Genomic DNA, 14155 nt, shown 5'->3' on the forward strand with positions numbered 1-14155 from the left:
TCAAGAAGGATTGGAAAAAGGATTATCGGCTAGTTCCCTGAAGGGATAGATTTCTGCCTTGTCTGTGTTACTTCACAAAAAGCTGGCAGCTGTGCCAGATGTGCAAGCCTTTGTTCAGGCTCTGGTTAGAATTAAGCCTGTTTACAAACCTTTGACTCCTCCTTGGAGTCTCAACTTAGTTCTTTCAGTTCTTCAGGGGGTTCCGTTTGAACCCCTACATTCCGTTGATATTAAGTTATTATCTTGGAAAGTTTTGTTTTTAGTTGCGATTTCTTCTGCTAGAAGAGTTTCAGAATTATCTGCTCTGCAGTGTTCTCCTCCTTATCTGGTGTTCCATGCAGATAAGGTGGTTTTACGTACTAAACCTGGTTTTCTTCCGAAAGTTGTTTCTAACAAAAACATTAACCAGGAGATTATCGTACCTTCTCTGTGTCCGAAACCAGTGTCAAAGAAGGAACGTTTGTTGCACAATCTGGATGTTGTTCGCGCTCTAAAATTCTATTTAGATGCTACAAAGGATTTTAGACAAACATCTTCCTTGTTTGTTGTTTATTCCGGTAAAAGGAGAGGTCAAAAAGCAACTTCTACCTCTCTCTCTTTTTGGATTAAAAGCATCATCAGATTGGCTTACGAGACTGCCGGATGGCAGCCTCCCGAAAGAATCACGGCTCATTCCACTAGGGCTGTGGCTTCCACATGGGCCTTCAAGAACGAGGCTTCTGTTGATCAGATATGTAGGGCAGCGACTTGGTCTTCACTGCACACTTTTACCAAATTTTACAAGTTTGATACTTTTGCTTCTTCTGAGGCTATTTTTGGGAGAAAGATTTTGCAAGCCGTGGTGCCTTCCATTTAGGTGACCTGATTTGCTCCCTCCCTTCATCCGTGTCCTAAAGCTTTGGTATTGGTTCCCACAAGTAAGGATGACGCCGTGGACCGGACACACCTATGTTGGAGAAAACAGAATTTATGTTTACCTGATAAATTACTTTCTCCAACGGTGTGTCCGGTCCACGGCCCGCCCTGGTTTTTTTAATCAGGTCTGATAATTTATTTTCTTTAACTACAGTCACCACGGTACCATATGGTTTCTCCTATGCAAATATTCCTCCTTAACGTCGGTCGAATGACTGGGGTAGGCGGAGCCTAGGAGGGATCATGTGACCAGCTTTGCTGGGCTCTTTGCCATTTCCTGTTGGGGAAGAGAATATCCCACAAGTAAGGATGACGCCGTGGACCGGACACACCGTTGGAGAAAGTAATTTATCAGGTAAACATAAATTCTGTTTTTTTCTAACTTTGACCCAACAAAATCTGTTACACATCTACAGCCACCAAAAAAACTCCTATGCTAAATAGTTTCTAAATTTTGTCCTGAGTTTAGAAATAACCAATGTGTACATGTTATTTGCTTTTTTTGTAAGTTGTAGGGCAATAAATACAAGTAGCCATTTGCTATTTCCAAACTTTTTCCAAATTTTTTCAAAATTAGCGATAGTTACATTGGAATCCCTGAATATCCCTTGACATGTATATATTTGTTTTCTTCTACAAGATACGACGAGTCCACGGATTTCATCTTTACTTGTGGGATATTATCCTCCTGCTAACAGGAAGTGGCAAAGAGCACCACAGCAGAGCTGTATATATATAGCTCCTCCCTTCCCCTCCACCCCCAGTCATTCTTTTTGCCTGTGTTATACTAGGAAGACATGGTAAAGTGAGGTGTTAGTTTTAGTTTCTTCAATCAAGTGTTTTTTTTAAATGGTACCGGTGAGTACTATTTTCCTCAGGGGGTCATGGAAGAAGATTTCTGCCCTGAGGTTGATGATCTTAGCAGCTGTAACTAAGATCCACGCTGATTCCCACAAGACTTCTGAAGGTAACAGATGAAACATCTTCAGTGTGGAGACTGGTTTCATGCTACAAGCAGCATTAAGGTATGTGCAGCCTTTATATTTCTGAGGAGACTTGATATATCAGAAGTGGCTGGCATGTATGTCCCTGTATGGGAATGGGTAAGCACTAAACCTATTATACAGTAAGGTTGTTACTGGAGTCCCTGGATTTTATTTATAGATAGTTGACATTTTATGGGCATTATATGACACTATGGGAGAGGCAGAGAAAAACGGTTCATAACGTTTTTATTTTTTGGGATCACCGGTATGATTACTGGTGTGTTTGAGGGTGTACATTGTTTTTGATCACTTGTGTGTAAAACCGCTTCCCTATGTGGTTGTGTTTGGGCCTACTCCGGCATTGACTTTAAGGGGCGGGGCTTATTTTTGCGCACTCAGATGCGCACTTCCCTCAGACTAGGCAGCAGCAAGCAGTAACTCCGGTGGCTCCTGGCCTGTGTAACTCCGGTGGCTCCTGGCCTGTGTAACTCTGGTGGCTCCTGGCCTGTGTAACTCTGGTCCAGAGTGTTAGAAAGTTGTTTCGAAGTACCCAGGGGGTACTCATGGCAAACGGTCCCTAAGGTAGAGGGAGCTATATCTACCCTAGCTAAGCGTACCGCTATACCCATTGAGGACAGTTGTGCTTTCAAAGACCCTATGGATAAAAAATTAGAGGGTCTGCTAAAGAAATGATTTATTAATCAGGGGTTTCTTTTACAACCTATGGCTTGCATTGTTCCAGTAACTACTGCAGCAGCTTTTTGGTTTGAGGCTCTAGAAGAGTCTCTTAAGGTTGAGACCCCATTAGCTGACATTTTGGATAGAATTAAGGCTCGCAAGCTAGCTAATTCTTTTATTACTGATGCAGCTTTTCAAATTGCTAAATTAGCGGCGAAGAATGCAGGCTTTGCTATCCTAGCACATAGAGCGTTGTGGCTCAAATCTTGGTCTACTGATGTCTCATCAAAAACTAAGCTTTTAGCTATTCCTTTTAAAGGTAAAACCCTTTTTGGGCCTGAATTGAAGGAAATAATTTCTGACATTACAGGAGGTAAAGGCTATGCCCTACCTCGGTATAAGTCTGTTAAGATGAGGGGTAATCAAAACAATTTTCTCTCCTTTCGGAACTTTAAAGGAGGACCCTCAGCTTCCTCTTCTTCCACAAAGCAGGAAGGGAATTTTACCCAATCTAAGTCAGTCTGGAGACCCAACCAGAACTGGAATAAAGGTAAACAGTCCAAAAAGCCCGCTGCTGCTACTAAAACAGCATGAAGGGGCGGCCCCCGATCCGGGACTGGATCTAGTAGGGGGCAGACTTTCTTTCTTTGCCCAGGTTTGGACAAGAGATGTTCAGGATCCCTGGGCACTTGAAATAGTGACTCACGGTTATCGATTGGAATTCAAGGACTTTCTCCCAAGAGGGAGCTTTCATCTTTCAAGATTGTCTGTAGACCAGATAAAAAGAGAGGCGTTCTTATGCTGTGTTAAAGACCTCTCTACCATGGGAGTAATTTGTCCCGTTCCACAATCGGAACAGGGACAGGGATTTTACTCAAATCTTTTCGTGGTTCCCAAAAAAGAGGGAACTTTCAGACCCATTTTAGATCTCAAGTGTCTAAACAAGTTTCTCAGAGTTCCATCATTCAAGATGGAGACTATACGAACAATCTTACCAATGATCCAGGAGGGTCAATATATGACTACCGTGGACTTGAAGGATGCTTACCTTCATATTCCAATCCACAAGGATCATCATCAGTTTCTAAGTTTGCCTTTCTAGTCAAACATTATCAGTTTGTGGCTCTTCCTTTCAGGTTGGCCACAGCACCCAGAATCTTTACAAAAGTTCTAGGGTCTCTTCTGGTGTTTCTCAGACCGCGAGGCATAGCAGTGGCGCCTTATCTGGACGATATTCTAATCCAGGCGTCCACGTATCCACTGACAAAATCTCACATGGACATAGTGTTGTCTTTTCTGAGAACTCACGGTTGGAAGGTGAACATAGAGAAAAGTTCACTAGTTCCACAGACGAGGGTTCCTTTCTTGGGAACTCTGATAGACTCGGTAGACATGAAAATATTTCTGACGGAGGTCAGAAAATCAAAGATTCTAAATACTTGCCGAGCACGTCAGTCCATTCCTCGGCCATCAGTGGCTCAGTGTATGGAGGTAATTGGATTAATGGTAGCGGCAATGGACATCATTCCATTTGCTCGCTTTTATCTCAGACCACTGCAGCTGTGCATGCTCGGACAGTGGAATGGGGATTATGCGGATCTATCTCCTCAGATGCATCTAGATCAAAAAACCAGAGACTCTCTTCTTTAGTGGTTATCGCTGGATCATCTGTCCCAGGGGACTATTTTCCGTAGACCCTCGTGGGTGATAGTGACAATGGATGCCAGCCTTCTGGGCTGGGGTGCAGTCTGGAATTTCCTGAAAGCTCAGGGTGTTTGGACTCAGGTGGAGTCTCTACTTCCAATCAATATTCTGGAACTGAGAGCGATATTCAATGCGCTTCAGGCGTGGCCTCAGTTGGCTTCGGCCAAATTCATCAGATTCCAGTTGGACAATATCACAACTGTAGCATATATCAATCATCAGGGGGGAACAAGGAGTTCCTTAGCATTGTTAGAAGTATCCAAGATAATCCTTTGGGCGGAAGCCCACTCTTGTCATTTGTCAGCAATCTACATCCCAGGAGTAGAGAACTGGGAAGCGGATTTTCTAAGCCGACAGACCTTTCATCCGGGGGAGTGGGAACTCCACCCGGAGGTATTTGCCTCACTGATTCTCCGATGGGGCAGACCGGAATTGGATCTGATGGCATCTCGACAGAATGCCAAGCTTCCAAGATACGGATCCCGATCAAGGGATCCTCAGGCCGAACTGAAAGATGCCTTGGCAGTGCCTTGGTTGTTCAGCCTAGCTTATGTGTTTCCACCGTTTCCTCTCCTTCCACGCTTGATTGCTCAAATCTAACAGGAGAGCGCTTCAGTGATCCTGATAGCGTCTGCGTGGCCACGCAGGACTTAGTATGCGGATCTAGTGGACATGTCCTCTCTACCACCGTGGAAACTTCCTTTGAGACAGGATCTTCTCATTCAAGGTCATTTCCAACATCCAAATCTAATTTCTCTGCAGCTGACTGCGTGGAGATTGAACGTTTGATTTTATCGAAGCGGGGATTTTCTGATTCGGTTATCAGTACTTTGATACAGGCTAGAAAGCCTGTCACTAGAAAGATTTATCATAAGATATGGCGTAAATATCATGGAGTAAAGATAGGATTCCTAGGATTTTTTCTTTTCTCCAAGAAGGATTGGAGAAGGTTTATCAGCTAGTTCCTTAAAGGGACAAATTTCTGCGTTGTCAATTTTGTTTCACAAACATTTGGCAGATGTACCTGATGTTCAGTCTTTTTATCAGGCTCTAACCAGAATTAAGCCTGTAATTAGACCACTTACTCCTCCCTGGAGTTTGAATTTAGTTCTTCAAGGGGTTCCGTTTGAACCCATGCATTCCATAGATATTAAATTGTTATCTTGGAAAGTTCTGTTTTTGGTTGCTATTTCTTCTGCTCGAAGAGTTTCTGAGCTTTCAGCGCTTCAGTGTGATTCGCCTTATCTCATATTTCATTCTGATAAGGTGGTTTTACGTACCAAACCTGATTTTCTTCCTAAGGTTGTTTCGAATAAGAATATTAATCAGGAAATTGTTGTTCCTTCATTGTGTCCTAATCCTTCTAAGAAGGAGCGTCTGTTACATAACTTGGACGTGGTCCGTGCCTTAAAATTTTACTTACAGGCAACTAAGGATTTCCATCAATCATCTTCATTGTTTATTCTGGAAAGCGTAGGGGTCAGAAAGCTACGGCTACCTCTCTTTTGGCTGAGAAGTATCATCCGCCTGGCATATGAGACTGCTGGACAGCAGCCTCCTGAAAGAATTATGGCTCATTCTACTAGGGCTGTGGCTTCCACATAGGCTTTTAAAAACGATGCATCTGTTGAACAGATTTGTAAAGCTGCGACTTCGTCGTCCCTTCATACTTTTTCCAAATTTTACAAATTTGATACTTTTGCTTCATCTGAGTCTGTTTTTGGGAGAAAAGTTCTTCAAGCAGTGGTGCCTTCCGTTTAGGTCTCTGTCTTGTCCCTCCATTTCATCCGTGTCCTGTTGCTTTGGTATTGTATCCCACAAGTAAGGATGAAATCAGTGGACTCGTCGTATCTTGTAGAAGAAAAGGAAATTTATGCTTACCTGATAAATTGATTTCTTCTACGATACGACGAGTCCACGGCCCTCCCTGTCAATTTGACAGATTATATTTTTTATTATTTATAACTTCAGTCACCTCTGCACCTTTTAGCTTTTCCTTTCTCTTCCTCTAACCTTTGGTCGAATGACTGGGGGTGGAGGGGAAGGGAGGAGCTATATATACAGCTCTGCTGTGGTGCTCTTTGCCACTTCCTGTTAGCAGGAGGATAATATCCCACAAGTAAGGATGAAATCCGTGGACTCGTCGTATCGTAGAAGAAATCAATTTATCAGGTAAGCATAAATTTTCCTTTTTATTAGACAACCCAAAGTATTGATGTAGGCCCATTTTGGTATATTTCATGCCACCATTTCACCGCCAAATGCGATCAAATAAAAAAAAAGTTCACTTTTTCACAAACTTTAGGTTTCTCACTGAAATTATTTACAAACAGCTTGTGTAATCATGGCACAAATGGTTGTAAATGTTTCTCTGGGATCCCCTTTGTTAAGAAATAGCAGATATATATGGCTTTGGCATTGTTTTTTGGTAATTAGAAGGCCGCAAAATGCCGCTGCGTGCCACACTTGTATTATGCCCAGCTTTGAAGGGGTTAATTAGGTAGCTTGTAGGGTTAATTTTAGCTTTAGTGTAGAGATCAGCCTCCCACCTGACACATCCCATCCCCTGATCCTTCCCAAACAGCTCTCTTCCCTCCCCCACCCCACAATTGTCCCCGCCATCTTAAGTACTGGCAGAAAGTCTGCCAGTACTAAAATAAAAGCCTTTTTTTAATTTTAAATTAATTTTTTTTTATTAATTATGTAACTCTGATGGACCCCCCTTAGCCCTCAACCTCCCTAATCTCCCTCAAACAGCTCTCTAACCCTCCACCCGCTACCTATTTCTACCCATTTTGCCCCCCCCCAAAAAAAGGTGTTTTTTTTGTTTGTTTTTTTTAAAATATATAATTTTTCTGTAGTGTAGCTGCCCCTCCTCAAAACCCCCCTCCCTCCCTCTCGCCTCCCTGCTAATGCTCCCACCCACCAACGATCAGCACCATCGCTACTGGTGCAGAGAGGTCCACAGAGTGGCTCTCTCTGCATCGGTTTGTAAAAAAATGGTATTGCAGGATGTCTCAATATCGAGGCATCACTGCAATACCATAAAAGAGGCTGGAAGTGATCAGGATCGCTTCCACCTCTTGAAACACCAGAGGACGTGCCAGGAACGTCCTTGGTCGTTAAGGGTATTTTTTTTTTGTAGGACGTTCCTGGCACGTCCTCAGTCGTTAAGGGGTTAATGAAGTGCCCCTGTTTTTAAGAGTATTATTTGATTCTGGCCTTTAATTCATTTAAGTTTACATTCACTTTAATTAATGCTTTATGGGTTTTAGATAAATATAAAAATAAAATAATTAGCATGTATTGAAGGATATGTTTATATTGGTACCATTGAATGTGGTGGTATACATACCCCATTAAAAGAAAAGCTGTTTTGAAGAAAAAGACTGATATCATGTGCCTATATGAGCCTAAAAAAAGACAAACCTTTCACAGATTGAACATTAAAAATTGAAAGGGTGTTATATGACAGATGTTGCCTCCTCATCTTTCTCCAAATCGTCTAGAAGGGTTGCCGGTCTATTTAATAAAAGATTACAATATTAAATTGTAAAAAACCCTAAAGAATCAAAATAGCAGATATTTAACATTAAACCATTCAGCTGAGGGCAAGAAATATATTTTATGTAATCTTTATGGCCTTTACAGTCAATATTAACTTTTGTTCTAAACTAGAAAATAAATAAATGCATTTTTTAGATACAGATATTGGCAGGGGACTAATATTACTCCAAATCCTAAATATACAGAAAACAGAGATTCATCCTTAAAAAAAAAAAAAAAAGAGAATCCCTCCTCGAGAGCTAAATAAGTTAAAAAAAAAAAAAAAGTCATTTAATAATACAATAAATCTAATCAATATTTGGAGATGGCTTCATCCAGACTAATTAGATGATATGTGTTTGTCTTCTACATGTGACGCCTTTCCTAGAATAAAGAATTTCTGATAATGAAATGGGAAGTTTTCCTTGAACAATATCAATCACAGGCCTGCAAACCAACTTTTTGTGAATCTGCAAAAGTCTCTATAAATACAGATATAACCTCATATCTGATAACTTTAGGGGCCGATTTATCAAAGCTTTATCTAAAAATACGATGGAATCCGCTTGAATCTTGCGCCATTTTCAATGCAAATTGAATTCGCCATAATTAACAAATCATAAACATCGTCAAATGTTAAAATGTGTGACTTAATAATATAAGTTCAGCTCCTGCACGATTAATCCACCACAGATCGATGCTTAGTGTTAATCGAACTGAAAACAAGGTTTGGGATACTTTGTAGACGCTGATACAAATAAAAGCAATACAGATCTTTTAAATTGCATTCTCGTTCTAAGTCATGTTTGGCAATGTTAATACACCACATTAATCTTCAATACACTCAGCAAATATTTTCCCACAAAGGATAGCAAAGGAATGACCACTATTTCATACAAAAATACCTGCAAATGTGTTTAAAATTGGATTTTACTTCCCACAAAGGATATCAAGAGAATGAAAACCATTCCATACAACAATACATGCACATGTGGTTAAAATTGCATTTTACTTCCAACAAAGGATAGAAAGAGAATGAAAACCATTCCATACAAAAATACATGCAAATGTGTTTAAAATTGCATTTTACTCCCCACAAGGGATAGCAAGACAATGAAAACCATTCCATACAAAAATACCTGCAAATGGGGGGGAACTTCCGGGCAGCGGCCATGATAGGCTGCAAAATCTTCAGCTCCTCTAACTCTCTGTTCCAAATTGAGTAAAACTCCTTCTTTATCATCCCATTACCTATACTTTTTGGATTAAGGATACACAGCATAGAACGCTGTCCCATTGCATAACGTTATTTTTGGAACTAAGACCATACACAGCATCCCGGCTCGACTTAAGGATTGCGGCCTACCATCCCACAACCCCCCGGCGGGAGGCCGTTACACTCCTGTCGTTACTATGCAGTGATACACCGCAAACACACTGCAAAAATATATGCCTGGACTATTGCATGCTGACTATCCCCTGAGGACAATATATCTACTATGGATCCCATTTACCTCCTAAACGAAATAAGCTGTTTGCTCCTACGCTATCGAGAGGAATTCTCTGAGGCACTTTGCAAGCTATCAAACACCCCCTCAGAAGTTACCACTTTAAATACAACCTTACCAACCCCGACAAGCGCCCCAGAGGATCGGAGCGCAGTGACTAGCTCGGATGGCGAACTATTATCTCCTCAGAGTCCCATGCCTATGGGGCTAGTGCTTTTGCCAACCATAGCGGAGGAGCCGGAGGATGAAAACATTATAGAGCTAAGAGCATCCCCCGCAATACCTATGCGCTGCCATGCTGGAGCTATTGATCACATCGAAGCTGAATTTGCAGAGTCCCAGCTGTGTCGTGCAGCGGGTCAGAGGATAACCCTGAAAAGGCTAAAAAACTTTACGAGCAACCCGGGTCCAGACACTCAAGACAGAAGTGGCGATCCAGCATCATACTCATGGTCTCAACCACCTTTGACGCCACTCTCTGTTATCGACCTGGCTGGGCTGGTTCCACCAAGACCACAATACCTGGTAATGTTTAGAAGCCGAAGGTGGCCTGATAGAGGACGCTTAACTCAGATGGCGTCGCTTCTGTTAGCTAAGTGGAGCGTGCCAGGGTCGGTACTCCACACACAACAGCAGCCGGTGGGTTGTGCAGATACCATGGCTAACGCCCGGATCATGCAGACAGGGGTAGGTTGATGAGGCAAGTGCTAATTTGCAGCGGGTATGTTATGGAGCCCACTGCTCATCTAATTTATCATTAGACTGCCAAGTTTGTGGACACATTTTCCAAAGCACAGCTCCCTTTCCCTATAATTGCTAACAAACGGTAACTATGACTTAATGAGAGCAACAGAACTTGAAACACGGAGATACTCCATCTTATCTTACCCTCTGAACACCTGTTTACTGGATGCTTATACTGTTTTTACAATTTTCAATAAGACTGCTATGCTTGGTTACCTAGTAGGGGTCTGAGGGGTGTTGGGTTCGATGTTTAGATGATTTGCATGTAATTTTATATTTTATTTTCAGTTTGTCACTTGCTAATTTTCAAGAATGATTCTATCACTCTATCATATAGGGTTTATCATAGTGCTTTGAGTTTGTGTATTATATTAATGTGCAGCCCTTCCTTATGGTCCTAGGCTAGTATCCAGCATAAATATGTATGCCCTCTCACCATCACCCTGATCCCATATGAAGGTATCTCTTTTGAGGAATGTTGTTGTTTATCCACTTAGATATCTCATCAAGAGCCAGCCCAAGACTTCATCTACATCTCCTCATCTGAACACATGTGGCAATATAATTGATACGCCTCACATTGCAATAACCTCACTGATCTTTTGGTAAAACATCCCTCACAATCTAATACATATGGGCTGGTCATACTGTGTAGTCATCACTGATTTCACTGAGTTCTCTGAGATGTTAGCTAAGTACACTGATCGTAGTAAAGTCAGAAGCATTGGGTTTGCTAGAACGCTATTTCTAGGCTTGCTCTTACCAGTACTATATTTTATTTCTTACAAGAACTATATGTAGAGTCCCAGACCAGCATATGGCATTACTAATATACCTATTTTGCTTCATGGTTACCCTAGAAAATGATCCTTGGGCCTTTCTATTAGTCTTTGGAGGTCACCGCCGGCGGCCGGGGCGGTGCGATCTAACATTCATCGCCATCCGAGGATCCCCTTTTTATAAACATCTATGTAAATGTATGTCTGGGTAGCTTTATTTGTTTTGCTTGCTTTATAAATTTACTGAGCAAGGAATTAGCACACTACAATCCGCCAATATGAGTGACTTAGTATATAAGGCCTTCATAGTTTATAGACTTAGCACTTAGTGACTACCACCAATGCATCTCATGGAAAGTTGAACTCAACATACCCCATAATTAGGATATGGCTATATGTTACCATGTCTATCGCACTCCTCTAGTCTTAAGCTCTTTTTATTCTCATCTTTAAATATGAGATGTTTGCACAACATTAGTAGAGCTACTAGCCGATTCTCAAATGGTTGTCAAGGGAGCTGGTACTGCTTTGGCACTAAAAAATGACACACTCTCTTGCAACTCATACTACATACTTAGACTCCCATATAACCTGCATATTCCAGATTCCATATCATCTCCCTTAGGGCTAAAGAGGGGTTTTTGAAATAGGTCTTGGTCCACATGTAAGGTTTTTATTTCATAGTTATGGTTACGGTTTACATTCAATTAGGGGATAGTCGGCTATTTTTCACATAAATAAATATATCATTACCATGTTATCTTTTTTTTTTACATACTATTTAAAGTGTGCATAACCTAGTGCATAACCTACGTTAATTATTAGAAAATGAGGTTTGTTTGGGGGCCCAAAAGTGGTCTCCCTTATTTCATGGTAACCTTCTCTAACTGGCTGAAACTACTTAGATATGAGGTCCAAGAGTGGCCTCTTAAGATCAATAGAAGGTTCACATTTAAATTGGCAAACCACCATAATACACCAGAGTGGTTTACTAATGCTTATTTTCTTGTTTTTGGATTGCCTGTATACACTTGCTATTGTATAGTACTTGAAACTCCTTGTATTTGCTAACTGTGTATGATGTACTTTCTTTTTATCTTGTGATTTGTCTGTTGAAACCTCAATAAAAATATTTAAAAAAAAAAAAAAAAATACCTGCAAATGTATTTAAAATTGCATTCTTTTATTAGCCATGTTTGACAATGTTAATACACCACATTGTTCTTTAATATTGGAGTCTAAAAACAACATAATCAAGGAATACAGAAAACCCGTCATTAATTTGTCTGTGATGTAATGTGTTCCGGATAAATTACTGCAATCATTTACAGCTGGAGAACTAGGCATTATAAAAAGGCGTTTCAATCGACACACACTTCATATCCTGATTCATTTATAATGGAGTTGTTGGGCATTTTGGAGATTGCTTTATTATTACAAGGAGACGCAGAGCAAGACGTGTGATGATATCTGCAGAGCGTCAAAGAAGACGCCAGCGGGTGCCGAGGGTTTTACTACCTAGGATTGGTCTCCATGCCCTCAGTGATCGAGAGGTGATCCGTCGATTTCGACTCAATAGGGCTTCTATTGAGATGCTCTGTGTCGAAATCAAGGACTCTCTCGAACCACTAACTGCAAGGACCAGGGCAATCCCTGGGATGGTTAAGTTAATATCGGTCCTCTATTTTTTGGCAACTGTATCGTTCCAGGCTGTGACAAGTCTAGGCGTAGGTATGAGCCAGGCAACCTTCTTCCATCATCTGAAGGTTGTCCTGAATACCATGCACAAACGCCTAGTCCATTATGTCCACTTCCCAAAAACACTGGAGGAGTGGCATGATGTCAAGATCCAGTTCTATACTCTAGCTGGGTTGCTAAGAGTATTGGGGGCCATAGACTGCACTCATGTATTGGTGCAGCCTCCCAGGGGAAAAGAGGAGCCATACCGGGACGGGAAGCAGAACCGCTCGCTGAATGTCCAGGTCATCTGTGATGGTTAAAAAGTATGAGCATCCGTTCTGAATTGCCTGATTCTAGTCATGATTATTTCGTCCTCTGGAATTCTGCCATCTACAATTGTTTTCAGGAGGGACAAATGCCAGAGGCAATCCTAATAGCTAAATATCGCTTATAAATTTTCACATATGTATATTATAGATTTTATTCATTCAGATTGCTATTATCAATGCCCTATTTCATTTATGCAGGTGATTCTGGATATTCTTGTCTTCCGTGGCTGTTCACACCCGTCAACAACCCAACAGTGGAAGAGTTGCGCTACAACGAGGCCCACAACTCACAACCCTTTGGCATACTTAAGAGCCGTTTCTGATGCTTGGACACTTTCGACGGGGTTCTTCAGTACGCCCCCTCCAAAGTCTCTTTTATTTTCCTTATCTGCTGTATGTTACACAACATTGCCATTAACGTGCCTGATATAGATCTGGAGAGCTTGGATGTCCCCGAGTATGATAATCATTTAGCTCATTACAGCTATATGATGCAAGGGGAGTCCAAGCTCCATCAGACTATATTCAGCCCGTTTTTGGCCAATAATGCTGTCTGGATTGACTGTGTAACATACAGTATGTTATTTTTCAATATTACTTTTATTTACAAAAGATGTTAATTTTGGTTATTGCGCAATTATTGGCTTTTAAAGTTTGTCAATGAATATCTTGAAAATAAATATATTCAAATAATGATTATTTATTGTATGCTTATTTTTTCAAGATTGTTTCCTGGATTGTCAAAATATATTTGTGCAGACATAAATCTCCAATATATATTAGTAACATGCGGCTAGATTATGAGTCTTGCATTATGAGTAAAAATGCAACGTTAAGGCTCTTAACGCTGCTTTTTTACTACCGCTGCTATTACGAGTCTTGCAGATTTAGGGGCACTGCATGCTTTTTTGGCCTTACCGCAAATCAACCTACGCAATTTGTGTATAGTCTATTTTCAATGGGACTTCCATAGCGCCGGTATTGCAAGCTTGTCCTGGGAGGCCAAAAAGTGATCGGTACAGCCTATCCCCTCAAGATTCGTAACGCATTCTAAAGTCAGTAGACTACAACGCTGTAGCATAAAACTCATAACTAAAGTGCTAAAAAGTACACTAACACCCATAAACTACCTATTAACCCCTAAACCGAGGCCCTCCCGCATCGCAAACACTATAATAAAAATATTAACCCCTAATCTGCCGCTCCGGACATCGCCGCCACTATAATAAACATATAAACCCCTAAACCGCCGCACTCCCGCATTGCAAACACTAGTTAAATAGTAT

The 14155-nt window shown here is 41.1% G+C and overlaps 1 protein-coding gene across 1 annotated transcript in view; it reads left to right on the forward strand.

Annotated features, from left to right (window-relative positions):
- The window catches only part of LOC128657253 (zinc finger protein 783-like), a 141440-nt gene extending 127875 nt beyond the window's left edge, over nucleotides 1–13565 (forward strand). The window contains exon 4 of the mRNA XM_053711526.1: nucleotides 13068–13565. Within this exon, the coding sequence (XP_053567501.1) occupies nucleotides 13068–13192 (125 nt within the window). The 3' untranslated portion in view covers nucleotides 13193–13565. The remainder of the gene's footprint in view (nucleotides 1–13067) is intronic.
- Nucleotides 13566–14155: the final 590 nt, after the last annotated feature.

Source organism: Bombina bombina, chromosome 4 (assembly GCF_027579735.1).
Source record: "Bombina bombina isolate aBomBom1 chromosome 4, aBomBom1.pri, whole genome shotgun sequence".
NCBI classification, from domain to species: domain Eukaryota; kingdom Metazoa; phylum Chordata; class Amphibia; order Anura; family Bombinatoridae; genus Bombina; species Bombina bombina.